This window comes from Drosophila bipectinata, chromosome XR, assembly GCF_030179905.1.
Source record: "Drosophila bipectinata strain 14024-0381.07 chromosome XR, DbipHiC1v2, whole genome shotgun sequence".
Taxonomy (NCBI): Eukaryota; Metazoa; Arthropoda; class Insecta; order Diptera; family Drosophilidae; genus Drosophila; species Drosophila bipectinata.
Window position 1 is genome coordinate 23970948 of NC_091735.1, and position 27306 is coordinate 23998253.

Consider the following 27306-nt stretch of genomic DNA (forward strand, 5'->3'; position numbering starts at 1 on the left):
CCAGGCATTCACATTCCACTTGAGCCATCGATTTTCGATTTTCCAGCTGCCGTGGCCTGCATTACCTCAGGTTTTTTTTTTTGCCTTCTCGCCACCCTCAATTTTTTTGTAGCTCCCACTTCTTGTATTTTTTTCGGGGTCACCAAAATGGTGACAGAAAAAAATTGAAGCAAAATGGCAGGTGTGCAGTTCCGGTTTCCAGGTTATGTCACTTTTATTTGAACAATTTTGTTTAATTAACTAAGGGGCTATGTTTTTTGGATTAGGATGTTATTTAATTAGGTTCTAATAGGTAGTTCTTGTTAAATTAAAAAAATACCATCTTTAAATAAAATACTGAATAAATACTATATGATATACTACTTTTGGAGGTGGTTTCTATAGAAATCTATAAGACTAGGAAATTACTGGGAGATAGAGACACTTGACTAGAGATAAAATCTACAAGACTTTTTCTTCTATAGAATTTAAAGAATAATCAAAAATAAAGGCTATAGATACCTGCTACTTGTAAAAAAATACCAAACTCTTACCTAAAATCCAAAATAAAACCAATTTTTTACTGTGCATAATTTCCCTATTAGATTTGGAAAATTTGAAATCAATTTGTAAAGCCAATCAGGTGCAGAAAAGACAATACAACCGACACATGTTCATCAAATTCGATTTAGGATTCGCATTTTTGCGGCTTCGGGCGGTAGGTCCTTTCGCTCATTTCTAATTAAAGGCTCACTTCACTGCCAAAAACCTAAAACAGCCTTCATCTCCTACTGATGTTAGCAATTTTACCCTTTACCACTGTGTGTGTCGGAGAAAGCATGTGCGTTTGTCAGTTTTTGGCACAGAAATTAATAATCATTTGCGGGGGTAACCTGGGAAGCAACTTCATAGGCCAGCAGCTGTCCTATTGCTGTCCGAATTTTTTGGGGTATTCGGGAATTGACGTTGCTGAAGATGAACGACAGTTGTTGGATTGGTTTGCGGCCCGATTGTGGTCTGATTTTGTGGCCAAATAATTTGCATTTATGCAACGCAATTCCCATGTGCCTCTCTTTACGGGCTTTGTCCCATTGTGTAGTTACTCCAGAATTTTGTCCCATTTCGCCCTAAGCTGATACCAAATCCAAATTCAAATCCAAATCGAATTCTGAATTACAATTTCCAGCTGGCAGTTGACTGCAGGACGTTAGGCTTTGCCTTTGATGGGGCTTTTTGGGATATTACAGAGTTTTCTATTAAACTTTTCACTCTCCATTACTTTCAATTATTTTCCTACAAATCTTATCATAACTTTTTCATGTATTTTTTTGTTGCTCAATTGGCCAACGAATATTTATGAATGGTTGGCCATAAAAACATCAGAAACACACGCTACCATCCATCAAGGGCTATTATGTCATTTCGAATGAAATACAAAATACAACAAAAAAACAAAAATACGAAAAAATTCTATAAATTTTGATGGCAGAAGCAAAAATGCAATTAAAAATATGATTTTTTGAAAGCATTTGGTGGGAAATAAAAATATTTGAATATAGTTAGTGCGGGTGACTAGAAAAAAGTATTTTAAAAATGGGTTAAGGGGCTATATTTTTATAATTATAGACCTGATAGAGTTACCAGCACTAAATAATATTCAAAGATGAGACGATTTCTGGATAAATATAGGCAAATATTGCAAAATTCTTAGTTGGAATTTAAGGCATGGTATTTTAAAATATTATCTTAATAGTTCAAATCCTTCCTAACCGTTTAGAGTTACTAGCTCTAATAAATATTCAGTGATGATAAAAAGCCCATCACCTTTTTGTTTTCATGTCATTGCCCCTTCAATTTAAAATTCTTTTTGTTTTTTTGTTTCAAATTTTGTCAACCCTTTATCCTTTTTTTTACTACACTCTTGCCCTTGTTTTTTTCATGCTGTTGGATTTTGATTTGGCTTGCGCCTGCCTGGAACTCAATGCCAAGAACTCGACTCGACTGGTTGGAGTCAGCCAACTCAACCATCTAACCATCAACCCAACAATCCATCCTTTCCTTGCCTTTCCTACCTTGTTGTATATGAATTTTGAATGAGTTTTTGATTAGCTTCTGACATATATAAGCCTGCCACTGTAATAGAATGCAAAACTTTTAAAGCAAACACAGGCCAGAGAGACCACCACACAGAAAATACATATGTCGGATGAACTTTTCTTCTGGTCAGTTGGTTTCACAAAAACTTTCCGTCTCTTTTGCTATTTTTTTTTTTTTTATTTTGTATAATAATTAATTAGCTTAAAGTTAAGGCAAGGTAAGTTAGAAATAGGAGAGATAATAGTACCAAGTACGGATGGCTAATCCAGTAGAGAATTATCGCCATGGATTTGTGTTCTATTTGCGATAGCCAGTTAATGTGCATGTTATTATTATTTTTAGTCGTTTTTTGTTTCTCTCGTGAGTTTTTTTTTTCAAATAAACTGATAAGCAGATAAGAGCTGTAAAAAAATAAAACCAAAAAGCAGCAAAGCCCCGCAACGAGTACAAATAACTTGTTAACATGACTTTGATTGTGATTTATAGGACATATACCACCATAAACTTATCGCGAGACCAAAAACAAAAAAAAAACTAACTATATATACTCTCAAATGGGAAATACAACAATAATAATGGTAAACTAATCGGAAACGTGTGAGACATTGGACAATTGGTTGGGGTTTTCTGATGAAGGTGTAGTGGATGTATTAAGAGTTTTACTGCGAAATCTAGATCCCTGGAATAGGGTTTTAAAGAGAAAAGGTCTTTTTTAATTCTTAAATCTTATCAGAGATTTATTTTTATAATGGTTTTTTGTTTAAAATGATTTTAAAAATATACAAGATGCTCTTTAAAAATGTTATAGTGTATTATATAATCTTAAATGTATAATCTTATAGGCTTCTGCCCTTCCCCCTACTTTTAAATGTAATCTTCTGTAATTCTTCAAACAAAAAAGAAAAAAATCCTACATTTATTTAAAATTTTAAAATGTATTTATTTTAAAATGTATATTTTTTACTGTTTTAGCTTCAAAATATAAATAAATAAGAAGAAGTACCGGGTATCATACAGTCACGGAAATACTAGACTTAATCCTACTTTTCTTACTTTAAAGTCTAAAAAAAATATATTTAGTTTATATAGTAAATATAATAGTTTATGGGCTTTGTAGTTTATATGTTTTTAGTTTAAAAAATATAATAATTATACCCAGAAATCTTAAAATTGGACAAAGGAGGAGTACCAGGTATCATAAAACCTACAAAACTAAACCATTTTCTTCGCTTCTTATCCCTAACTCGAACTATTCCTAAACTCTTCTAAAAATTAAAGCAATTTCTGCAAAATTTAGAGCAAAAACCATCAGACTAAAAGCCATATTTATTGCTTCAATAAATCAAGGTCTCAATCAAGGCCTCCCCCACATCAGTGAAATTCTATGGATCGGTTTTTCACTTTCCTTGAATGCCACAAAGCAGGCGTGGCTGGTTAGTTGGTGGGCTGGCTGGTAAGTCGGATGATGCAAATAATTGCCAAGTTTTTGCCGCAAACAAGTAGACCGAATGGAGCATCCCTCCTTCTTAGTACCGAATGCAACAAAGTCGAGTGCAACTTTCCTGGTTTAATTGAATTAAGCGAAAGTTTTGCATTATCGGGTGAAAAGGGAAAAGGGTGTACTGGTTAGAGGGAAGAGGGCGTGAAAATGGCATCAGAATAGGGCCAAGAATAGGGGGGAGTGATGGAAAACCAAAAGCAAAAAGTTTCTGTTGCCAGTGGCAACTAAATTACAAGCTGGGCATGTAATTAAGGCAGCTACTGACCAGCTCTAACTTACTTGTCAACTCTTTTGTGGCGTCCATAAATGAAAGCACTCGAAAAAAGCATTTCTACAAGGGTATTAGGCTTCAACTTTTAGGGGATTAACTTGGAACTTTTCCGAAAAAAAAGAAACCATACATTTTCTTTAGTTTTTTGGGGGGAATTTATGGTATATCTAATATTTTGGTATTTTTCCTTGTTTTTCTATAAATTTATATTTATAATTATAATTTATATTTATATTAATTTATATTTATTTAACTTATATTTTAAAACATTTTTTTATCATTACTCCCAAAACCGCTAAAAGAAGTGTCTGTTTTAGTTAAATATTTTTCACAAACGTATTCGAACCTGGCCCTAAAATATTCCTATTTTAAATGTAAATTTCCGTAAAAATTAATTATTTACAATCCCCAATCTTTGCTAACTATCTTCTATGTATATCAAGCTTCTCAATTTTTTTTTATCTGCATAAAATGTAACATACTTACGTGTACGTGTTTTGGTCTGAAAGCCAATTATGAGCCGGAGCGTCGCTCTCGAGCAATTTACCGGAGTTCAATTGCAGGTGTCGTTCCGGGAGGGCAGGTGCGGGTTAGGTGGTGGCTCTAATGCCAGCTGTAGTAGGTAGGTAGGTAGGTGGTTGGTGGTGGTGCAGCAGTGTGCCAGTCGCAACCACACGTCGACAACTCCACTCAACTCGAGTGGCTTCGCTTAGCCAGGGCTTTTGGCCCTGTTTACATGTCAATCTAAAGTGGCGACCAGGGGTTTCCAAGGGGTGTATAAGGTGGCTAAAAGCGGGTTAACAGGCGGCTTGCTGGGAGGGGGAAGGGTGGATAGTGGTTTTGTTTTGCCGGCCCTTTGCATGCACCGTTATGATTGCATTTGCCAAAACCACCCACGAAAATGCCACCCACCTTCTTTGGAAACTATAATGTTTTTCACAGAAAGTGGCAAGCCAAACGAGGGAGAAAAAATGAAATTCCAATCAAATTTTCAAAGATAATCGCTTTTTATTGGCCATATTGGTCTTATTGGCCCTTGAAGTTTCCTCTTCTCCTTTATGGAAATGATTATTCTGAAGGAAGTCGCGGTTTTTATGATTTTTGTGTCCATTATTTTTCCTATTAATCTGAATTGACCTTCTTTATTAAATATTTTTCTCATAAAACCCTTTTTTAAAACACAATTTCTTCTAATAATAAATTAACTATTTTTATATGAAGATAATTAATTTTTTTGTGGTCTTTGAACCATAAATCCCACAAAGATTTCTTATCACTAGTCTAACAAAAGTGGAACTATATATAAAGATATACCTGTTGAAAAAAATGTGATTTATTTAGAAAACTTCAGTTACTTAATCCCTATAAATAGGACCAATCTCAAGACCATAAAAAATGATTTATGGGAATAATATTTGATTTAAGGTTAAATTGTTTAACAAAAACTTAAAAATACTTCTAAAACTTAAAAAAAAAACCCCCATTTCCTAGAGATCTATAGTCTACTCTTTACTTTATTAAAACGTAAGCTCTTCAGGTAGTTTCTTGCATAATAAATGTGCACTTTCCATTTGCCGGTGGAAACTCTGAGAAGAAAACTTTTAACGGCAGGCCACAAATTACTTTTAGTTTCAGTTTTTTTCTTACATTTCTAGTTCGAGATTCTAATGGAACATTTTCAAGAAAGTTTTTTTGGTGCATTTTCGAGCCCACTGTTGTAATTGCATTTGGATTCAGCTCATCGATCATGATATTGGCTCTCTTGGTAATTGCTGGAAATGCAGCAAAGGTGGAAAAGTAAAGGAAAAGTTGAGGAAAATGTGCACAGGGAAAATGGACGCGTGTCAATTTGATTTAATAATGAATGGCACTTGCAGTTACTGAAGTGAAATGAGCACAAGTACAAGTACACAAGGCACCAGAAGAGAAAAACTTTTTCTGGGGTTATTCGATTTTTTGTGCTCGCCTCCGCCCTTTCTGCTTATTACCTCGAACCTGTGAACTGTTTACGTTTAATTTTCTTGTTTATTTGTGCAATTTTTATGCCTTTCTGTCGACATTTTATTGGGATTTCGTTTACGCAGTCATACATCAAGTATACGCAGTATACGCAACGTGGTACACCGCAAGTCGTAAGTCTTTCATCATTTTTATTCGGTGTTTTATTCTTCCTTCTTTCCTTTTTTTTTGTTCTTCTTTCATATATTATATATATTTTTTTTCACGCCCCGCAGCTTATTCGAAAATTTATTAATACTTTGCGGGGGAGCCAGGCAATAAATTGCCTTTAAAGTGAAAAATCTTTGGTATATATATATATTTTTTTCTCTTTTTCTTTTCTGCTTCCCCTTTTTTCATGTTTCAACATGATTAATAGCATGTGTGAGCATGTCTGGGCTTTGGGTGTGAGATTGAAGCTGCGAAGGCATAATGAGTCCTGTCATTAACTTGTTTTATGTCGCCTAATCAAGTTTTGGGTTTTTGCCTGACCAGAGCTACGACCTTGACACAGGGCCAGTAACTTACAAGAAGGCTAAGAGTGGATCTCATGTCCTTAAGCAATTTCCTTAATTTTTTTACTACCACTTTCGGTTAGCTTTTGGGCCATAAAATATTTGATAATCATTATTATAGTTCTCTTAAGCCAAAAATAAATTTTCTTTTGTTTATTGAAGATTTCGTTAATTACCCAGCCCCCCAGCTCGGAACTCATAAATTCTTTGATAAAAATTAATTCATTGATAATGACTTGTTAGCACCACCACCACCTGCCAGCCATAAAATAATCAAACAAATTGCACTTTTAATTATTATTTCAATTTTTGTTTATTTACCCTTCCGGTTTTGGGCCCTCTCTCTCTCTTGTGTAATTTTCAAGCCATTTGGCTTACAAATCAAAGCATATTATCAGACACTCGATTAAGTTCGTATGAATGATATTGAAAACATAATACAGACTGGCTGGCTGGTTGGCATTTTTTCCGGCATTTTCCGGCTCAATGTCAATGCCAAAGTGCTCGTTTTCCTGAGGGTGAAGTGGGCTTTTTCTTTTCATTCTACAGAGAGAGAAATTAATATTCATTAGAAATAATATTTTGATAAATATCAAATTTTTTTGTTTACGAATTTCTTAGCTAATTATAAAGCATAAAAAAAAATTTTGTATAATTATTTTTTCAAGTGTAAAACCTAGGACTTTCATGGAGCATTTTCCATCCTTTATAACCCTGCCGGGTATCGGCCAGGGGCACTTTAAGTGTCCACTTCCTAGTTGGATCTCTAAGCTCCTTGAATGGCATCGCGTTGGCATGGCGACTGTCCTTGCTAACTGTATCCTGGAGTAGTAGTTGTTATTGTTCTTCTTGTATGTTATTATACCCTTGCAGAGGGTATTATAATTTTGTCCAAAAGTGTGCAACGCAGTGAAGGAGACATCTCCGACCCTATAAAGTATATATATTCTTGATCAGGATCACCTCCTGAGTTGATATAAGCATGTCCGTCTGTCCGTCTGTCCGTCTGTCCGTCTGTCTGTCCGTCTGTCTGTCCGTCTGTCTGTTTCTACGCGAACTAGTCTCTCAGTTTTAAAGCTATCGTCTTGAAACTTTGCACACACCCTTCTTTCCTTTGCACGCAGTATATAAGTCGGAACGGCCCGGATCGGCCGACTATATCCTATAGCTGCCATATAACTGATTGATCGGAAATGGTATAACTTCGGTGTTTTTAAAGTTAGAGAGTTCAAATTTCACATGAGAGCTATTTTTGGCAAAATAATACGACATGCCAAATTTCGTAAGGATCGGCTGACTATATCCTATAGCTGCCATAGAACTGAACGATCGGAAATGACCCAACTTTCGTGTTTTTGAAGATAGAAAGCTGGAACTTGGTACAGATTATATTTTTGGTCAGTTTATCCGACCTAACAAATTTCATAACGATCGGCCGACTATATCTTATAGCTGCCATATAACTGAACGATCGGAAGATAGAAGTTTGGGACTTTTTTTAGATTTTGTATTGTAATAAATTGGATTATATATTCATATTCCCATAAGGAGCGGCCAACTATATCCGATGTTTGCGATATATATCCGGTTTTAACTGCAAGGGTATATACACTTCGGCTCCGCCCGAAGTTAGCTTTCCTTTCTTGTTTGTTGTTGTTGCCGTTTCTGTGGCCATTAACGTTGATGCGCTTAATGCTAACACACACACAGAGACATACATGTATGGACAATCCTTTTGGCTCCCAGTGTCGTGGTATTATATTTATGTGTGTGCTTATTATCCTTATCACATATTTTCGCCAAGAGCGAGCCAAAGGGGCAGGAGCGTCAAAGGATGCCTGGCAAATGTCAAGCGTCACATGGTAGTACACTGTAAAAAAAAACTATAAAGAAGAGACTTAAAAAATGTATCCTTTAGTTATAAAAAACTTCTTAAATAGGCAGGTTAAAGTTAATAGAATAGTATTTTTTAGTATTTAATAATTATTTCTTTTACTTAAGAGTCCTTTAACCCACAAAACCCTTTCTATCCTTCAAGACTTCATGGAGCATTAATTTTTAATTCAGAATTCAGATTTTTTCGAATCTGAAAATGTCAACGATTGGCAGAAAGTCGACAGCTTCGATGGCTGTCACACAACTGATGGTCGTTGTCCTGGCTGTGCTTGGTCCTTTTGGTCCTTAGTCCTTGCTTCTTGTTGTGTTTTGTTGTTTGGTTTGCTGCCTGCCTGCCTTCCCTCCATTCCAGCTGCTTGTAGTTTATGCAAAATATTTACTCTGCCACCCAGTGCGCGCACTTCTGTCATTGTCTCCGGCAGCAGAAACACAACTGTGTTGCCATGTTGACAACTTAATGCCACAGAAAGCCAAGAGGAAAAAATTTCTATACAAGTTCCACACAGATCGTTGGATGTCCTTAACGGAGTACCCAGCAGAGGCGTGGCCAAAAAATGCCATTGACTGCAGTACATATGTCTTTTGATATTAAAGAGAACTGGAAATGTTTTAAAACTTTAATTCAAAATTATAAATATTAAAAATAAATAGAAAACTGTGCTATATTCCTATGAACACCCACCCGTCTAGATCTCCCTCATTTTCAAATGGGCTCTTCCATCTAAAAACGATTAGTTTAAAAGCCATTCCTGCCGTAAATTGCAATTTCACACGAATTGATTTTTGTACTCTCCATTTTCCCGGTAATTGTTCCTCTCTAAAAGAAAATCTAGCACAGCATCCCTCGAGAGCCTGAAAAGTACATAGTTGGGATGTGGCTCTAGGCTCTATGGGTGCCATCGCATTCCAGTGTTTCCCTCGCAACTCGCAACTGGCAACAGCTAATCAAATTTTACACGCTTTGCCACCGGCGGACAGGAAAGGGTGGACGGACACAGGTCAGAGGTCAGGGGTGGCGGATGTTGGTTACCGGGCAGAGAGCAGCCCGTAACTGGAACTTGTTGACAAGAATTCTTCTTTGCCTTTCTGATGCTGTTGCAAAATGAAATTGGCCGCGCTGTTGCATGCACCGCCATGATGATGGCTGCGGGTTACCTTTACTTTTATCTTTATGTCCAAAAAAAAAGGGGAAGGTGGAGCCACCGCAGCTGCTGTCGCCCGCCTCCACCGGTTAGGGTTACAAAAAGCATCGCAGGAAACAATGTTCAAAATTAAAAAATTTTAAAGGTATGGAAAAAAAGTTTAGCCCCCGGGCTACTTTAAAATTGATATTTAAAAACAAAAAGGGATTTTTTTTTAAGTCAGAATTGGCGGCCAACGTGGGGCGACAACCTGTTGAATAAAATAAAAGCTTATACGCTTGTACATCCTACATATATATGACCTTGTTCACTGTCGTTTATTCGAAACAATTTTGCTTCCTCAAAATCAATACAAAAGTCAAAGCGAACGTACAACCTGCAACAGGCAGTCATAACAAAAAAAAATGTCAAAAAAAACGAAAGCAAGAAAATACCCGCAGGCGAATCAAAAAAACGGAGAGATTGCGAAAAGGAATGAATCGTAAATCGTTATGAATAATGCTTCAAAAATTTATGTGGCAACACATCAAAGCTACCTTCAGGCAGAACAATGAAAACCGAGAGTAACACACATACGCATAATAATGGCAAACATGAGCCCAAATTACAGCGAATTATGTTAAGTAAAACCGAAAAACCAAAGCCAAAAACCACAAAACCGCAAACAAAAAAGGAAAGGTAAAGGAAAAGCACACAAACATGCACAATCTCTACAAGAATGACAAACAGGAAATTAGAATACAAGTAGGAATGGGTGAACCGGAAACGGAAGGAAAAGGTAACAAGAGAGGAAACTGATTTCCCCAAGACATTCCCAAATTGTACAATTTTTGTTGTCTTTTGGTTAGACAAGAAATTCATTAGGAAAAAGGTTTCCCAGAAAGTGAGACAATTAATTAGTTTTCAATTAAAATTATTTAGTGACACAACTTCCCTTTCACTCATGAAGTCTCTAAATAATTTGGCTTCCTTTTCATATTATTATACAATCGTTTTTTGGTGCTATAAACGGTTTATATTTCCTTATAACATTACCATAAGACTGACAAAAAACATTCTTTATGTGTCGGTCTCGTCCAAGGACACAATAACGTTTTTTAATGAACATCGTTAGGCGAATAACGAGCTGAAATCTGTTCTCATATTGTCGAATGCCAAGCCACCACCCTGGGGGATGACCCTCTCAGGCATTACCCCTTTTGGGCTAATGGGTCGTCTAGCATGGGTAGTATGTATATACATACGTTCTACTGTTTGTTGACCCTTGTGTGTGAATTTAATTTGCCTTCTAATTTGTATGAATATTTTGTTTGTGTTTGGCTTGGGGGCTTTGGGGGCGTGGGTATCGTGTGTGTGTCATGTTTAGCTCTCACGCAGATTTTTCACCCTGCCTGGCTGCCATTTCCCTCCCAAACTTCCCTAACAAAGCTCAAACAGCTTCCGTTTCCGCTTTTCTTCTTTTTTTTTTCTCTCTCTCCATTTTTCCATTTTCCTTTGCCGAGAATGAAAGTGCGGCGAAAGTGTGGGGCATATAAGTGTTGCCAGCTCGCTGAGCACTCTACAACTAAGCCGGCAGCAACAACCACTGTGATTACACTGCAAAAAGCTGGTCAGTTTTAAATTAAAATACCAAAAAATACTTTTCATTAGTATATGATACCCGGTACCTATAGTTGCTCCTTGAATTCTAGACTTGCTTTTATAACTAAAAAAAAAATAATCTAATAAGAAAAAGTATAAATTAAATATTTTAAAATATATTAAAACAAATTTTAAAGCTTATTATTCATTTTTTTAAATATTATTTAAATAAATACACATGTTTTTTGTTCAAAACTCTATTAATGTTCGAGACAGGCGTGAGTCTGGCATTCGTGAAAGGGGCGGTCTGGTTTTTGGAAGCCAAGTGGGGATCCCGAAGTGCTTCCGATGGCCCCCGGGGGCCAAAGTGGGCCAGTCGCACCGTGAGGGTGGAGGGGGAGCTTGGGGGCAAATGTAGCAGAAAACACTTCATAATTTAATTAGTGCTAGCAGCCTTGTTCCCATTTCTTCCAACCTGCAGATGCAGATTTGAGAAAAACCAAACAAACACACACACTGTTAGAGAGTGGGAGACACGGGCTATCGTGAATAAATGCTTAATTAATAATTATAAAAATAAAAACAATCCCACGCAAATTCTTTAAGAAATTCCCTCAAGGGTTAACAAAAAAATGGGAAACTCCTGGACAATTTTGTCAGTGGATACCTGGCGGAAAAAAAAACCAAAAAGAAAATTCAAGGTGAAAGTAGCGGAAAGAAAAAGCGGATTAAAGTGAAGAAAAATCTAAGGCAAAATAAAGCTATCAAAGGATGAGTGACAGAAAAGGTGACGGAAAAATAATGAAAGGAGTCCCCACTATGGCTTATAATGGTGTTACCGAAAAGCAGATTGTTAACCTTTAAAAATATACCAAAATTTCAAGCCATAAATATGAACTTTAATAGGAAACCAGAAATATCGCAAGGCAAGCAAAAGCATAAGAAAATTTTCGGTTACAAATGAAAATAAACAAACAATTTTCGGAATGGAATGGAAATGAAGATGATGGTTTTCAAGTGGAGCAGAAGTTTGTTTTATTTTTTTATGTTTTTTTTTGGTGCAAAGCAATATGAATTTTACACACATTTTTGTTTGCTTTTTAGCCACAATCTGTGTTTATACTTGCTTATTTTTTTCATAATTTTAATTGCTCAATTTTCCAGTCCAGGGGTTTCTTACAAATTACTTATTTACTTTCATATTTCTGGTGTTGTTGCTTTAAAAGAAGCTTAAAGATATGTTTCAATTTCTTTAAAGCTTTACTTTTCTTAAAGATTTGAATTCTTAGAGAAATCTGAGTAAGAAAATAATAGAAGAAGGGATAACAGTATCACTTCTCGGGCTCTTCAGTTGTTGGGGTCATAAGCCAAAAGCTTCAGAAATAAAACAAAAAAAAGAAAAAAAAGAGAAGAAAGGAAAACAAACGCGAATGAAGAGCAAAAACAACAAACAGAACAGCGTAGAAGAAGACTTATTGTTGCTGTCCTTTACGCCATTCATCTTTCCCTCTCTCTCTCTCTTTATTTTTTGTATCCCTCCCTCCAAACTTTGTCTTTCATCTCATCGCCAAGTTCGCTTGTCATTCGCCTTTTGTCAGACAGGTGGCCACTGGAGCATACATTTGGTGTTCACTGTATAAAAAAAAACCAAAAAAGAAGCATGCTTCTAGGCTGAACCTATTATTTCAATCTTTATAATTCCCAACTATTTAATTGGTGAGTAATTTTTTTTTTAGAAAAAATAATATATTTCTTTGAAATGTAATTCTTAAATGATTTTTATTCTTTGAATTGTTTTTTTTTTCTGTGCATTATGAGTGAGTTTTGTGCGCGTGTTGCCTACTTTTTTGGGTTTGGGTGCCCAAGCACCGCCAAGCAAATTTTTCTTCATTTCATATTTATATTTGTTTTGTGCTGCTTTAGTTGGGCACTTTCGCTGGGTGGCTGGCTTGCCTCTGCTCCTTGTTATTCATTGAATTATTATGTAATTGCCCCTGAAGAGCACAAGCACAACCCTCGGGGGAGTCGGCCGCCCCTTCCTCCCAAGAAGGACAAGCAAGGATCTCTTCGGCATCAGAAACATGTTAAATCGCCTTAAAAAAAATATATACCGAATAGAAACAATACTGCCACAATTTATCAGTGTGAGAGAGTTCATGTGTGTGAGTGTGTGGGTGCTTGAAGTGCCTATAAATATTTTGATAGCCAGAATAAGCAGCAACAGCAGAAAAAAAAATGAGCAAAGCCAAAAGCAGACACTCACCTGTCCAGGCTCCCATTCAACCAGCCATCCAGATAAGGTCAATACAGTTGATACTCGCTATGTAAATATGGGAAAAATATCAGCTGTTGTTTGTTGGATTAGGAATATTATGATAGGAAGTTTAATTAATTTTTCTAAAAGTGTTTTTAGTTTGAAAAATATTAAAAAAAAATTCAGACCTTAAAAAGAGGCTTTTCAAAGGAAGTCTCTAACTTTTCTTCAATCTTACACCCCTTTAAAGTACTAGTACTACTCCTTCCCTCAAAATCCCTCATAACCATAGCTTACTGTACTCTCCACTGTGAAACAATTTCCCCACAATGGCCACCCCTTTCGTCCTGTGAACTTGCCACCACCCATTCTTCTTGCCTTCTGCAAGGCAAATGTTTGAAATGCGTCGCCTGGAAATGTTTGAACAGTGTCCTTGTATGCGTATATGTCATAGATACAAGATAACCCCCTTCCCAGGCCCCAGGCCATTTTTTGTCTTTTTTGTGTGAGGAAAAGATCATAACCCCTCACCCTCTCCTCACATATATAGGAACTCCGTGGAAATTTAAAGCTTTTGTGCAGGCCATTTTTTTTTTGTTGCCCCTCTCGGCATATTTTTCGTGCCCTTCCATCGATTTTGCATTTTTCCGGGTTTTCCAAAAAAAAAAGAATAGCAGCACATTTTTTGGGGTCAGCTTTTGTGATTCCATCGTTATTCTTATTTCGCCCACTTTCTCCGGCTTTCTCCGCCCTGGGGGCTGTCAATTGTTAACCTGCTTGGAAATTGCCGAAAATGTTGCATGCCATGTTGTGACCTCACTCACCTTTCCCTTTTCCTTCCCGATGAAGAAAAAGAATGAAATATTTGGGAATGGGAGGCGGCAGGATGAATGAATGACAGACTGATTGATTAGGGGCGTGGCCCCGTGTATTTTGTGGGTCCTGGGGGGGACGTGCGGGAGGTAGAGGCGTGCGGGAATTGCGTGTAAAGAAGTTGTTCAGAGGGGTTTGGTTCCTTTTTTTTAAGTTCCAACTCAAATGGTTCTATTATGGAAATTAATGAGAACTATCAGGAGGCAAGTAAGTGGCGGGTTCGATAACGATCTTTTAGGTAAAAAAAATACTATTTTTTGCCAAAAAAATTGAAAACTTTTTTTAAAAAACTTTAAACATTAATAATTTGGCAGATTTTAATTCTCTTTTTGCAATAAAACACTTTATGTCAACAAAAAATAATTTGAAATTAGTATAATAGTTCTAGAAGTCTCTAATAAGTTTCTATAATAGTATCTAGTCTTAAAACCCATGAAAAGCCTTCTAAAAAATATACTTTTCAATAAAGGAGATTTTAAATATCCTTTTTAATCACCCAAAAGTATGCTATGAAATATTTTAATCAAATATTTTCTCTTGTAAAAGTCAAGGCCTTAACTAACTAAACACCAAGCCTCTGGGACACAAAATAAATCACAAAAGTTGTTCAATTGTTTTTTTTTTTAAAAAACAAATAAATTAAACAAAAACCAATAAACATTCGAAGGCCATTTAATTTGTTGCATTGTTTCTGATATGATTTTAACACTTGCGGGCATAAAACGAAATGCAAAAAAAAATAAAAATAAAGAGAGAGATTTTAAAAGCAAAAATGCTTCTCGGGCACAAAAACAATTTTCAATGCCATCGTTTTCAAACTATGAACTTTGGCGTGTTACTGACAACAAAACACAAATAAAATTAAATAAATATAACCAATAAATGCTGTCAAAAAAAAACTATTACTATTTAGCAAAAAAGGCAAATATAATTGAAAATTGAAATGCTTCGAGGCTTTGATGAGATGCTGACCTTAGAACAACCCCTTAAAGGACCAAAAAAAAAAAACAACAACCTCTTAGGGACCCCCATCATCATTATCATCATCAAATTGGTTTTGTGGCTTTGTGGTTCAGTGGGTTTTGTGTCCGAAAACCACTTCATTGTCCTGTCCCGATGCCTTCAACCCGGTCCGGGTTACGATACAATACAAGACGTTTACGATTTTAAAGCGACATCACGCACAAATAAATTAAGCAAATTTATGGCTGGCCAACCTGTGACGGTGCCCAGTCAGTTCAATCAGCCCATTCCATTTAGTCCATCCACCCCTTTTGGTGGAAAAGCCCCCAGAGAGCCCTCGGAAAACCACCCATTAGGCCACCACATCTCGGGTCCAACAAGGCCCACCTTCGCGTGCCGTTTTGCCTTCTGGCCACGTTGAGGCGCCCTTTGGGCCTTGTTAGTTTGCTTGCTTGTTTCTTGGCCCAATACTATGCAACTGGGCTTTAAGCCAGCCCAGCCGAAAGAGTGTTTTCATTTCACGAGTTGTTGGTATTATTTAAAATAATTGTGTATTTTTGATAATTACTGGGTTCTAGATAGGTCTTTTGAATAATTATTATTCGGTTTTATTAGTAGGGGTTGAGGTTCTTGACTTTTTTGAAATTTTAAGGTCTAAGTAAACATTAAATTTATTTTAGTTTATTTTTTATTGGGTTTTAATAAAAAGAATTTTGAAATTTTTGAAAGAGTTTTGAGAACTCCTAAGGGTTTGATTTACAAAATATTTTCAAGGAGTATAAGGAGGATTATAGTTCTTTATGTTATTCTTTATTTCTCATTATTCTCAAAACCAAACCTATTTTTTTTGTGCATTTTACAAAAGTAAATTGTATTCAACTTAATTCCTTACTTGGTTCGGATAACTTGTTTTTCCGCTTGGCTTTCCCTGTCTTTAATTTCGTTTCTGGCTCTGACTTTGGGTTCGAGCCACGTTCTGTGTCTTTGATTGTCGTGTTACCTTAAGCCATAGCCTGCCCCTGACCCAGACCCAGACCCAGCCACCAGCCTCCTGCCCCTGACCCTCTGGGCTACAGCTGCTTAAATAGGCTTAAGTAATGTAGCCGGAAGTGGGTGGCTCTGGGAGGAGGGTATATTACTTATCATCCCGATTGTTTTGAGGAAAATGGAAAATGCTTCAAGCTTCTACAATTTCACTTTGCTCTCTCTCTCGCACTTTGTTTTTGGCACTGTAAGGCATTTCCATTATTAATGGAAGTTTGATTAAATTGCCGGTACAAAATTACCCCTTCTCTCGGTGACCCCGTGACTGTGTGACCTTTTCCATCATGGCTGGATCCTGCAACTAAAAACAAAAAAAAATATATATATATAAATGCCAGACAAATTCACACAAATTAGCCAAAGTGAAGTGGCGCATCCGTTTCGGCATCCATATTTTTCACTTTTTGCTCCGCTTCCGCGCTCGCTTTTCCGGAAAATTCAATATATTTCGATGGCCATCTCGCTCGCACCCAGATGATATCGTTAGAGATGCATAGCCTAGGTAGGATGATGGAGGGCCTCGCTATATGCAGCAAAATGCATTAAAATTCTCTTACACCAGCCAAATTCACTTAGCCCTGGCATGATGAGCACACAATGATGCAATAAGCCACCGAACAGGCCTGGTTCTAACCAGAGGGGGCTCTGAGAGGGGTTATATGATTTATGATCGCTAAAGGATAAGGGAAAAGGAGGGTTTCTATATAAAATAACTAGCAACATGAATATTTTCCATAAACGAACTTTAAACTACTTTTTCATTTAAAATTATTATTTTAAAAAAATGTCTAAAGGTCTGAAAATAAATATTTAAGAAAAAATTAAACAATTTATTAAATTGTACCATTAAAACATCAAAAAGAAACAAGAAATTATACAAAAAATTAAGAAAAACACGGTTTTTCTTTAACTACTCTCTTATGATTGCTTTAATTCTAAAAAACGTCTGAAGATTCTTTAGAAAATGTCTGAATTAATTTGTAAAAAATGTATCTCACTTTTTTTTTAAAAATGTAGTATAAATTAAAGTTCAAAAAATGTAAAACATCATTTTAAAAATAAAAAAAGAAAGACTGAAAATATTTGTTTTTTTAACAAAAATTAAAGAAAAACCTTAGAAAGGTTGTTTCTAGTCTAGGTTTTATTGTAATATATGATACCCGGTAAAATTTTCAGGTCTCTTCTCTCATACATGTACATAGATATAAAAAAAAAAAACCTAAAATAAAAGCTACCCTGAATGAAAAAGTGAAATAAATTAACCTTCAACCTGCTGGTATTCCTTTATATTTTCCTGAATGCTGTGTGGAGAAGTGAGGAAAAGTGTAGAGTGAGTGGGCGGGGGGAGCTTAGAGTGTGTAGAGGCATCTGCACCGCTGATATTTGCCAAATGAGTTTACCTGGCACACCGTCAGCTAGCCCGGCCCGGCCCAGCCTAGCGTAGCCTGGCCATTCGTTTTTCCAAGGTCACTGTTCCGCTGACATGCATTAAAAATAAATCCACTTCAAAATTGACTTTGATGGCAGCGTCAACAGAAGCAAAAGTGCATTTATATATTCACACGAAATATAAAACCGAAAATAACAAAGTAAGATAAGAAATTAAAAAGCCTAGCTTGACCTTTTTCAATAGCCTACTTGGTAGGGTAAAAAAATTATGAAAAATATAAATCCCATCATCATCATCTACTTTCGAACTCAATTAACGTCGTTAATAATGCACTCTAATTGCACAATTTCCCAGGCACGTAATTGATATGGAATGGTTATTATGACGCGTCTCTACTCGAATCAATTCCAATTGATTCAAATCGAATCATTTTAATGGCCGTGCGTTATTTTAATTGGATTACCCGATAAATATTTATAGGCTTGTGCTGGGGCTGGGCGAATCAAATCGTTTTCTAGTTGGGAGGAAAATTTTTAAAAGAAATTTTAAAGTAATATGGAAAAAAAAGGGAAGGCTGAAGGAATAATTTAGTAATTATTTTTTGTAGGTTTTTTTTAAAGGATTTTTTAAGGAGTTTTAAACACAAGTTATGACAACAGAATTATAACAGAAGTTATGACATAGTAACAAAAAAATTTAAAATCCCTAAAGAAACTAGGGAAAAAAATATAGAAAATAATAAGTAACTTTAAAGTTTAATTAACTTACAACTTAAAAAATTTGTATCTTTTATAAAAAAAAGGGAATTTGAAAAAAGTGCAGATATTTTCTATTAAATAAGGAAGTTTAGATACAATTTGAAGAAATAATAAATGATTTTAGTTTATTAGTATTACTATTATTAGAATTAAATAAATATTGTTAGAATTATAGAAAAGAAATATCAACAAATATTGCAAAAACAATATTTAAAGAAAAAGTACCGGGTATCAGAGAGCCTTGAAACTCCTTCTCTTAATATACTTTCCTTTCCTCAATTAAAAATTCCTCCCAAATATTCTAGCACCTAGGCCCACTCTCTTTTTTATGTATTTTTTTAAAAGCCAAATGCTAGGTCTTGTTATATAATTTTTTATGCTTTTTTTTTTGCTAAAAAGTCGTTAAGAAATTCATTGGGTAAGCATTGAAAGTGAAGTTGATATATGGCTAATGATGTTGACATGTGTTTGTGAGCAAGGCAAGGGGGCAGGAAAGGCAGGGAAAGCTAAAAAGGAAGTGCATGAAGTGATGGAAAAGCGGGGAAAGTCAGTGTTGGGGAAAAACCTTTGTTAACTGTATACCACATGCAGGCATGGCTGGCTCTCACATATAGTACACCATGCATACTCCCACTTTCGAGAAAACAAAACTGGTCGCAGGCGGGCGTGGCAATCAACACATGAAGCTTATTGCTTTCGCTCTTGTTTGCTGTAAATGCAAATTGGTTTTGTTCTACCACCCATCCCCCTCCCACAAGTTGGTGGAAAATCAAAATCAAATCAAGTATTCGTACTCTATAAAGTGTAATAATAAACGCCATTATATCAGTGATGAAATCACTTACAATAGAAGTGCTAATATTCCAACCCAATATTTAATTTATTCTGTGATTGTTTTAGGTTCTCTTATCCTTTATTGCACTTACTTTGAGTGTCACGCCCCCTTTTGTAATGTCACTTAAATGGGCGAAAGCATGTGAAAGTACAAAGGGCGGTCCCCCAGCAGGACAAAGGAAGAGAGACAAAGGATTTTTGGGCCCAAAAAAGGATTCCCCAGAGTTGAGCATCCGGCCTACTGAACGAATTTCTTTTTTTCTTCTCCATCTCAGGGGAGTGAAAGAAAAAATTAAAAAGATTTAACTTTTGATCGATTTTTAACAAATTTTTTAGGATCTTAAAAAAAAATGATCATTTTTTTAAGTTTATTTCAAGATTAAGTCTAGTTTTCGCGGGAAACATCTACAGATCTATAAACATTTATCCTAAACCCTTCTAGTTTCCAAAATTCATCTCTCAGTGCCCATTTTTTCTCAGTGCAAATTCCATCCGACCCTTGGGCCAACAATGTCGTCATTGTTGTCCCATTTCTCAGGCAACTAAGCGACCCAAAAGGTAGACATTTGCATAAAATTGCAGTAACATCCATTCTCTCCAGTAAGTGTATGTGTGTGCTAGCTATTTGTCTCTGTGTGTGCGTGACTGTTGCACAAGATGTTGTCTCTCTTTGTTGTTGTGGTTTTTGCAGAGAATGGGGCATGTGACATTCAGTATTGCAGCCCGCCCGCCGTGTGTATGGTGGCCCGGCTGACCTTCAATTGTCCGACAATTTGGTAACTGCATAACTGGTAACGGTGACTTGCCGAAAAAGAAGAGAAGCAACGGTAAAGAGAAAGAGAAAGAAAGAATAATCATTTTAAAACAGTTACGCAAAATGGCAGCCATTTGCATTCAAATTCAACGGAAATCGAAAAAGCTTTAAAAATTGTGGAAATTAAATGAGAAAAAATTAAAGGGAAATTTAATTTCTTAAATTAATTCCATTTATATTTTCTCTTTCTTTAGAAGAAGCCACCTTTTTAGTTCAATTTCTAAAGCAAAATAAAATAAAATTGTAGAAATCTTTGCTGGCAAAGGATGTTCGATGAAATCTCTATTGAAATGTCGCTGTTAATTCAAGTTAGTCCGGAGATGGATGGACAAGCTGCTTTCAGGCTTCACTTCCATTTCCTGTTTATCCTTTTTATCCTTTATCCTGTTTCGCACTCGACTCCAAATCGAATTGCAAAATCTACCAACCAGGAACGAGTGGCATTGAAACAGAAAGGGAAATTCCTCTTTCTGTCAGAAACAGAAACGGAAATCAAAGTCAAAGATAGCACTTTAATATTCTTTTAAGAACTTTTTAAGTGAAAAATACTACAAGTTTTATTAATTTTTTTTTTTTAAATTAATTTTTAACCCAAAAAGGCATTCAATTAGCTTATTTTTTTGGTAGTCAGTTACCAGAAACTGCTATTTAGGCCAAGAATTCGGCGGCTGTATGCGGTGCGGCCGTAGGCAAGGAGGCGTGGCTGCGGTACAGAGTCACGGTCACGGTTCACAGGTTAATTATGCAGCTTGTTAAGGCACACCAGCGAAAAAAAAGCCACCGCCGAAAAAAAAGAACACAAAAACACCGCGCATGAAAACGAAATTTTTTCCCACAACCCAAACCAACACACCCACACACAAACACAACACAAAAACAAAAGAAAAAAGATGAAAACAAGAAAATTTCGCCCAAGGCTTCGCCAGGCGGATGGGTGGGAAAAAGTGGGCTGGTGGGCTGGTAAGCTAGTGGGTGGGACGATACATGTTGCGTTCGAGTTCGAGGGAGAGAACTTTTATTTTGGCACACTTGCGATTAAAGTTCCACGAACTTTCCTAATAAGATTCTTTTTTCGGGGCAAAAAAACAATACAAATTACACAAATCAGATGTCTTATAAGGGATTTGTATTAATATTAAAGAAAACATTAAGGTTATAGGAGAGATTGCAAAGAAATTTAAAAAAAAAAACTTGACGTATCTTGAAGATTGTAATAACTTCTCGATAAAAAAATTAATAAAAAATAATTTTTTGATATGAAATACATTTTTTTTGGTATTTTTTTTTTTTTTTGTCTTCTTTAATTAAGCTGCTTAAACCCCTAACATTATGCTGTTTTTTAGTATTTTTTATGGGTTTTTTCTGATCTTCTGTAGTATTTTTCCTTTATAAAGGCTTGAAAGCCCTTAAAGGTATGCAATTTTCATTTTAAAGACAATTTTGGACAAGTTGATGGTATTTTTTTAATCTTTCTGATTTTTTTTCTGGTCTTATCATTCAATTAAGCTGTTTGAGACCCAAAAAGAATGCAACTTTTAATAAGCCAAACTTGAAAAAAACATTATTCTTTATACATGCTTGTGAAGAAAATGTTGGATAAGTTTTCGGTATTTTTTTTTGCCTTTTTGTCTCCTCCCTTAATTAAACCCTTCAAACCCCAAAAAGTATGCAATGGTATGTAGCGGAAAGGCAAGAGTGCAACTTCCAGTGTCATCCCCAAAAATGACAGGAAAATTAAAAACCATAAATTTTGTTTCCCCCTCACACAGAGAAACGTAACAAAAAAAAGAAAACCAAAAATACTAAAACAGGATAATATACAAAAAAAAAAAACCAAAAAATAGATAACCATGTCGGGAGAAAATGGAAACGGTGGTGGTGCTAATGGATCGGCACCACCGCAACCACCGCAGTATATCATAACCACACCGAGTGAGGCCGATGCCGAGGAGATACGCTCCATGGGGGATCTGGAGCTGGAACTGGATATGGACAGTCCACAGAGCACCCTGGTCCAGAGCCAGAGGATTAGCTCGAGTAGTTCCAGCACCACAACCAAAGTGGCAACTAGATCGTATTCGATGACAAGCAGCAGTGCTGCTAGTGGCATGTCGGCCATGCAACAACTACAACAGCAACAACAGAACATGCAACAGTTGCAGATGCAACAGCAACAACAACAACAGCAGCAGCAGGTACAACAGCAGGTGCAACAACAAACGTCACAGAAAATCATAACCAGCTCGACGCGGAGTCAGAGCTTGCAGTCGAGCGCCATTGTGGGCGAGGTGGTGATTAGCGGGGGCGGTGGTGTTGGTGTGGCAACTACCGGTGGCAGCCACCTGCTGGGAAGCGCCAGTACTCTCAACCAACAGCTGAAGGCCCAGAGCTCCACCTCGATCATCACGAGCAGCGAACAGCGAACGAGCACGAGTACGAGTAGCAGTAGTAGTACTCGGTACATAGCCAGTGCCAACTCCACATCATCGGCTTCTGGCTCGGGGTCGGGCTCTGGCCCCACTACCGGTGGCAAGTCCCGCTTCCAGAGCTTCTTACAGCAACCGGAAGGTGCACACGGCTTTCTAACCGCCCACCAGAAGCATGTCCGGCAATTTGTTCGCTCCACCTCCGCCCATTCGGAGGCAGCCGCCGGTGTGGCCCAGTCCCGGCCGGAGAAATGCATCCGGAGTGCCTCCACCCAGATCGATGATGCCGGCGCCGAGTCCGGCGGTGGTGGAGGCAGCGGAAATTTGGGTGACAGTTCCTCTGCCGGCGGCTCCATGACCCTGTCCATGTCCAGCAAGCTGGGCCTTCAGCAATCGTCATCGATCCTGATCTCCAAGTCGGCGGAAACCATCGAAATGAAGAGCAGTTCCTCCTCGGCGGGCATGCGTACTCAGTTGACCCTGAGCGGTGGCTTTCTGGCGCCACCGGGCAGTCGCAAAATCACCATCCTGAGTCCCATTCACGCTCCGCCGGGCCTGCACGACATGCTGAAGAGATCCCAGGGCCGGTCACCGCTCTCGCCGAGGATCAGTTTCCCGGGCAGCGATACGGACCTATTTGGGTGAGTTATTTTTAGAGATAGGATGGGTTATACTTATGGGATTTTAGATTTAAGGTTGGTCGGTTGGTAAGGGGTTTTAACTTTGATATTTGACTGTTAGTTAGTACCGGGTACAGTCTAGTTTTTATTTAAAAAAGAAAAATATTTAAAGATGGAATTTTAAATAAAACTATGAGTTTAAGGTCTAAAATCGAATTATATCCTATAGTCTTCTCAAGAAAGCTTTTATAAAAGAGCTTTAAGGTCTGTCTGCCAGTACCAAGAATCATATATCCCCTTCATAACCATTTTCCTACAAAAACCTACAATATCTTAATTTAAAAACTTAAAATATATTTTAAAAAGGCAGGCATTATAATTGCTTCTACTTTTTTTTTTTGCATTTTTTTTAAATCCAAATACGAGCAAATATTTCAATCGTTTTACTTTATTGCTTTTGCGACAACGAGGCGGCTACTTGATATTCAGAATACATCATACGCCCTGTGGTATGAATAATTATTCATGAAAATAATACATTTGTTGACTTTTCTCTCAAATAAATGTTGAATTTTGAGGAATTGAATGAAAATGGCGGAAAATGGCGAACAACGAGGCGGATACTTAATATTATACTTAATATAATACTTAATATTACACATAACTCATACGCCGGGTGGGCTTGATACAAATGTTTTAAATAAATAGATTTTTTCTTTTCAAAGTAAATTTAAAATTAAAATTGGAGAAGGAACTAAATAAAATATTAGTTTTAAAATTAAATAAATAATTTTAAGTAATTTTAAAGGTTTCTATGGTAACTATTTTAAAGTAGGGTCTTAAAAATTTGTATAAAATATAATTTGGGCTTTCAATTAATTTTAAAAATATTTATGATTTTCTTATATGTTTATTTATTTAAATTTAATTGTTTAAACATTTTTTTAAACTGTATTTCCTTTAAAAAGCCCTTTCCTTTTCCTTAAAATGTGTCTATTTCTCTTGTTCGCTTGAATTGTTTGGCCAAAAACGCCTTTGGGGAAAGTTGCTCCACAGTTGCCCTCACTCCCTGCCTGAAACCCTTTCGCCTCTGGCACCATTTAAGATCCCTCTTCAACCCCCCCCCCCCTGTTTGCCATTACGCGTCCGCCCCTTAACGCTATCCTAATGAACTTGTTTATATCCTTGTCCCTGTCCAGGACTCTGATGGCACATTGAACTCGCTGCTAATTGTTGACTTGTTGTTGCAAATTGTCCAGAGGGCGGGGGGGGCCAAAAAAGTGGGCGTGGGCAGGACAGGGGCCGGGGTGGGCCATCAGTCAGAAAATGTCAGTGGCAACGCTGCCCTCCCGGGCCATCAAAATAATTTTGTCAAAATGCCAAAATTGTTTGTCATAGTCGTATAATTAAATTTAAATGTTTTTAATTTTTCTTCTCTTTTGCTCACTGCATCCGTCTCTTTCTTTTGGCTTTTCTGGCAAAGACAGCCGACATATATATTAATAACATTTGGGCCAAAAAAAAAACAAAAAAAAAAAATAAAAATAATAATAAAGAAAATAATTTTAATGAACCCCGAAAAGGACAAAGGACGAAGGCTGGGGCTGGAAGGAAGACAGGATACGCGGGTAATTGAAGCTGCCAGGCCATGAGAGTTTTAAAGGCCAAAGCGAGGAAACTTGAACAATTATTGGAATTACATCCATTAAATGTATTTAAATTTAATTGCCAACAAGAAGAGCATAAATCAGTATGAAATATTATACGCACTAATGGTTTAACAAAAAAAAAAGGACAAAAAAAACACAAACACACGCAACGGACAGTTGATCAATATTTTCGTATTTATTTTGTAAAAGGCCAACGAGAGGCCTAAAAATCTGTTGAAAAAAGAGCCAGAGTAAAGCTAATTAGTTTATTTCGAAAAAAAGACCAATAAATCAACAAATAATGGCCAGGGATGCGTTACTATTAAAGTAAATAATACTAAGTTGTTAAGCCAACAACTAAAATGAAAATCAATAATGCTCATATTTAATATTTAAGTAATCCCTGTAAGCTTTTAAGTGGCATATGATTTATGTATTAATTTAAAAAGGTCTCTTAATCAAATTTCCTACAAAAAGGTTATCAGTTTCGGCTAACAAGTTGGCCAACTTTATTGGGCGTGGGTGGGCTCAAGCCCCCTTGAGCCCCCCTTCTGGAGCCACAGCATTAATTCCCAAATCAAAAATTCCCTTAGGAATTATCCGCAAAAAGGCAAGTTTTCAAATATACTAGTACACACCAGTAATATATGAAGAGATGTTGAAAATTTTGCGTGTTTTTTGTTTGTAGGGGGGAGCTTTCCAAAAATCCAGACAGATTCGGAGGCAGGCCGCAACATTTGCATAGCTTTGGCCACAAGCCAGTGTGTACCAGCCAGGCAGCTATCCAGGGTCCCCATTTATGTCCGCCCCTGCCTCTGTCTCTTCTTCTGGTTCTCCCACTTAAGCTCACAGACACTCAGAGAAAAAATAAAGGAATTTTATTTTAATTCACTTTTTGCGTTACGATGGCTATATCTTCGCCAATTCGTATCTGATTATTGAGAGGGATACCTTAAAAGATTTGTGGATCGATTCCCTATCGATCTGCATCAAAATCCAGCAACAAAATATTTTTTAGATTTTTTGTCAAATTTTCTGAGGGGTCCCCTTCAAAATTCTGGAAAATGCATAGGCGTCCAGTATGGCCCAGATCGGAGGCTATATCTTTGCCAATTCCTATCCGATTCTGGAGAGGGATACCTTAAACGATTTGTGGATCAATTCTTCGTCGATTTGCATCAAAATCTAGCAAAAAATATTTTTTGGATTTTTTGTCAAATTTTCTAGGGGGTCCCCTTCAAAATTCTGGGAAATGCATGGGGGCCCAGAATGGCCCAGATCGGAGGCTATATCTTTGCCAATTCCTATCCGATTCTGGAGAGGGATACCTTAAACGATTTGTGGATCGATTCTCCGTCGATCTGTATCAAAATCTAGCAACAAAATATTTTTTCGATTTTTTGTCAAATTTTCTAGGGGGTCCCCTTCAAAATTCTGGAAAATGCATGGAGGCCCAGAACGGCCCAGATCGGAGCTATATCTTTGCCAATTCCTATCCGATTCTGGAGAGGGATACCTTAAACGATTTTTGGATCGATTCTCCATCGATCTGCATCAAAATCCAGCAACAAAATATTTTTCAGATTTTTTGTCAAATTTTTTGTGCCATCATAATTTTTCGCAGTGCCTTCATAAATCTGTGGAGGCTCAAGGCTCAACTTTTTGGGGCTCCCTCTGTAGCTGCCTGCTTCCCTCGCCCCCCCGTATGCGTGACTTATGTTTACAGTTTATTTATTATTAAAAACACACAGACAAATGGTCCGAGAAGCAATGTTTATTATTGTTATTGTTGCTGTTTGCCTCAGCCAAACACAGGCCAAGGGAAAAAAAAGAATAATATTTTAAAAATCACAAAAAACATATACACAGATACAGATACATAGAGGAATTTAAGATGGAGGGTAATTCAGCAGCACAGTGTCCTGGGGAGCAGGTCCTTGGGGGGAGTCCATGTAGAGAGCGAGGGTGAGGGCAGAGTCCCTGGTGGTGCCTCATTTATATGCCATGTCAAAGTTGTTTTCCGTTTGCCAGTTTTTCTCAGTTTTCCAATGAATTGAAATTTTTTTAACAGCCAGAGAGCTAATGTCCATATATATTATACTCCAATTTGCCCAAAACAATCTTTAAGCTATCAGGGGATTGTCCAGCAGACGACGCACTTCGCATTTTTTATCACCCTTAAAAATTGGACAAAAAAAAAAAAGAAACTATAACAAAAAGTGGGTATTCCCCAAAGGGTAGTGGGTGTCCTTAAAAAAAAAAAGGATTTGTGTTTTTTTGTAGAGTTTGTGACAAAGTTAAAAGGTGTTTGGGGAGCTATAGTTAGTGAAATAAACTATTTGTTTTAGTATTTAAAAATTATCCTAGAGCTCTCTCTCTTTAATAAATTCCTTACTTTAATCGATTTTATATTTTTCTGTCAATCAATCATCCCTTTCCCAAGAAATTGTTAATTAAACTGTTCAACTTTAAACTTTATGTGGCCTGTCGGGGGGGAGGGTTTAAAAGCCTACGGCTTGTTTAACCCTACGCATTTAACCCGTTTTTAAGGATGGGTAAATTTTTCTGGGAAATTCGACCTACTTACTCGTACCACTAACCATACAGCATATAGACAACCCATTTCATACAACGAAAATGGACGCAAAAATTTCTTGCGACAGGCCCCAGCAGGCCCCAGAGCGGATTTCTTACGCTCTCA

At 36.9% G+C, this 27306-nt stretch overlaps 1 protein-coding gene across 8 annotated transcripts in view; it reads left to right on the forward strand.

Moving 5' to 3' along the window:
• dnc (phosphodiesterase dunce) overlaps positions 1-27306 on the forward strand; it is a 201733-nt gene that overhangs the window by 90933 nt on the left and 83494 nt on the right. For 4 of the 8 annotated variants that reach the window (XM_070283066.1, XM_070283064.1, XM_070283067.1 and 1 more), the window contains one exon: positions 21680-22977. The exons of the other annotated variants lie outside the window; for them this stretch is intronic. In XM_070283066.1, coding sequence (XP_070139167.1) covers positions 21761-22977 — 1217 coding nt within the window. In that variant the 5' untranslated portion in view covers positions 21680-21760. The remainder of the gene's footprint in view (positions 1-21679; positions 22978-27306) is intronic. 8 annotated transcript variants of the gene reach the window in all.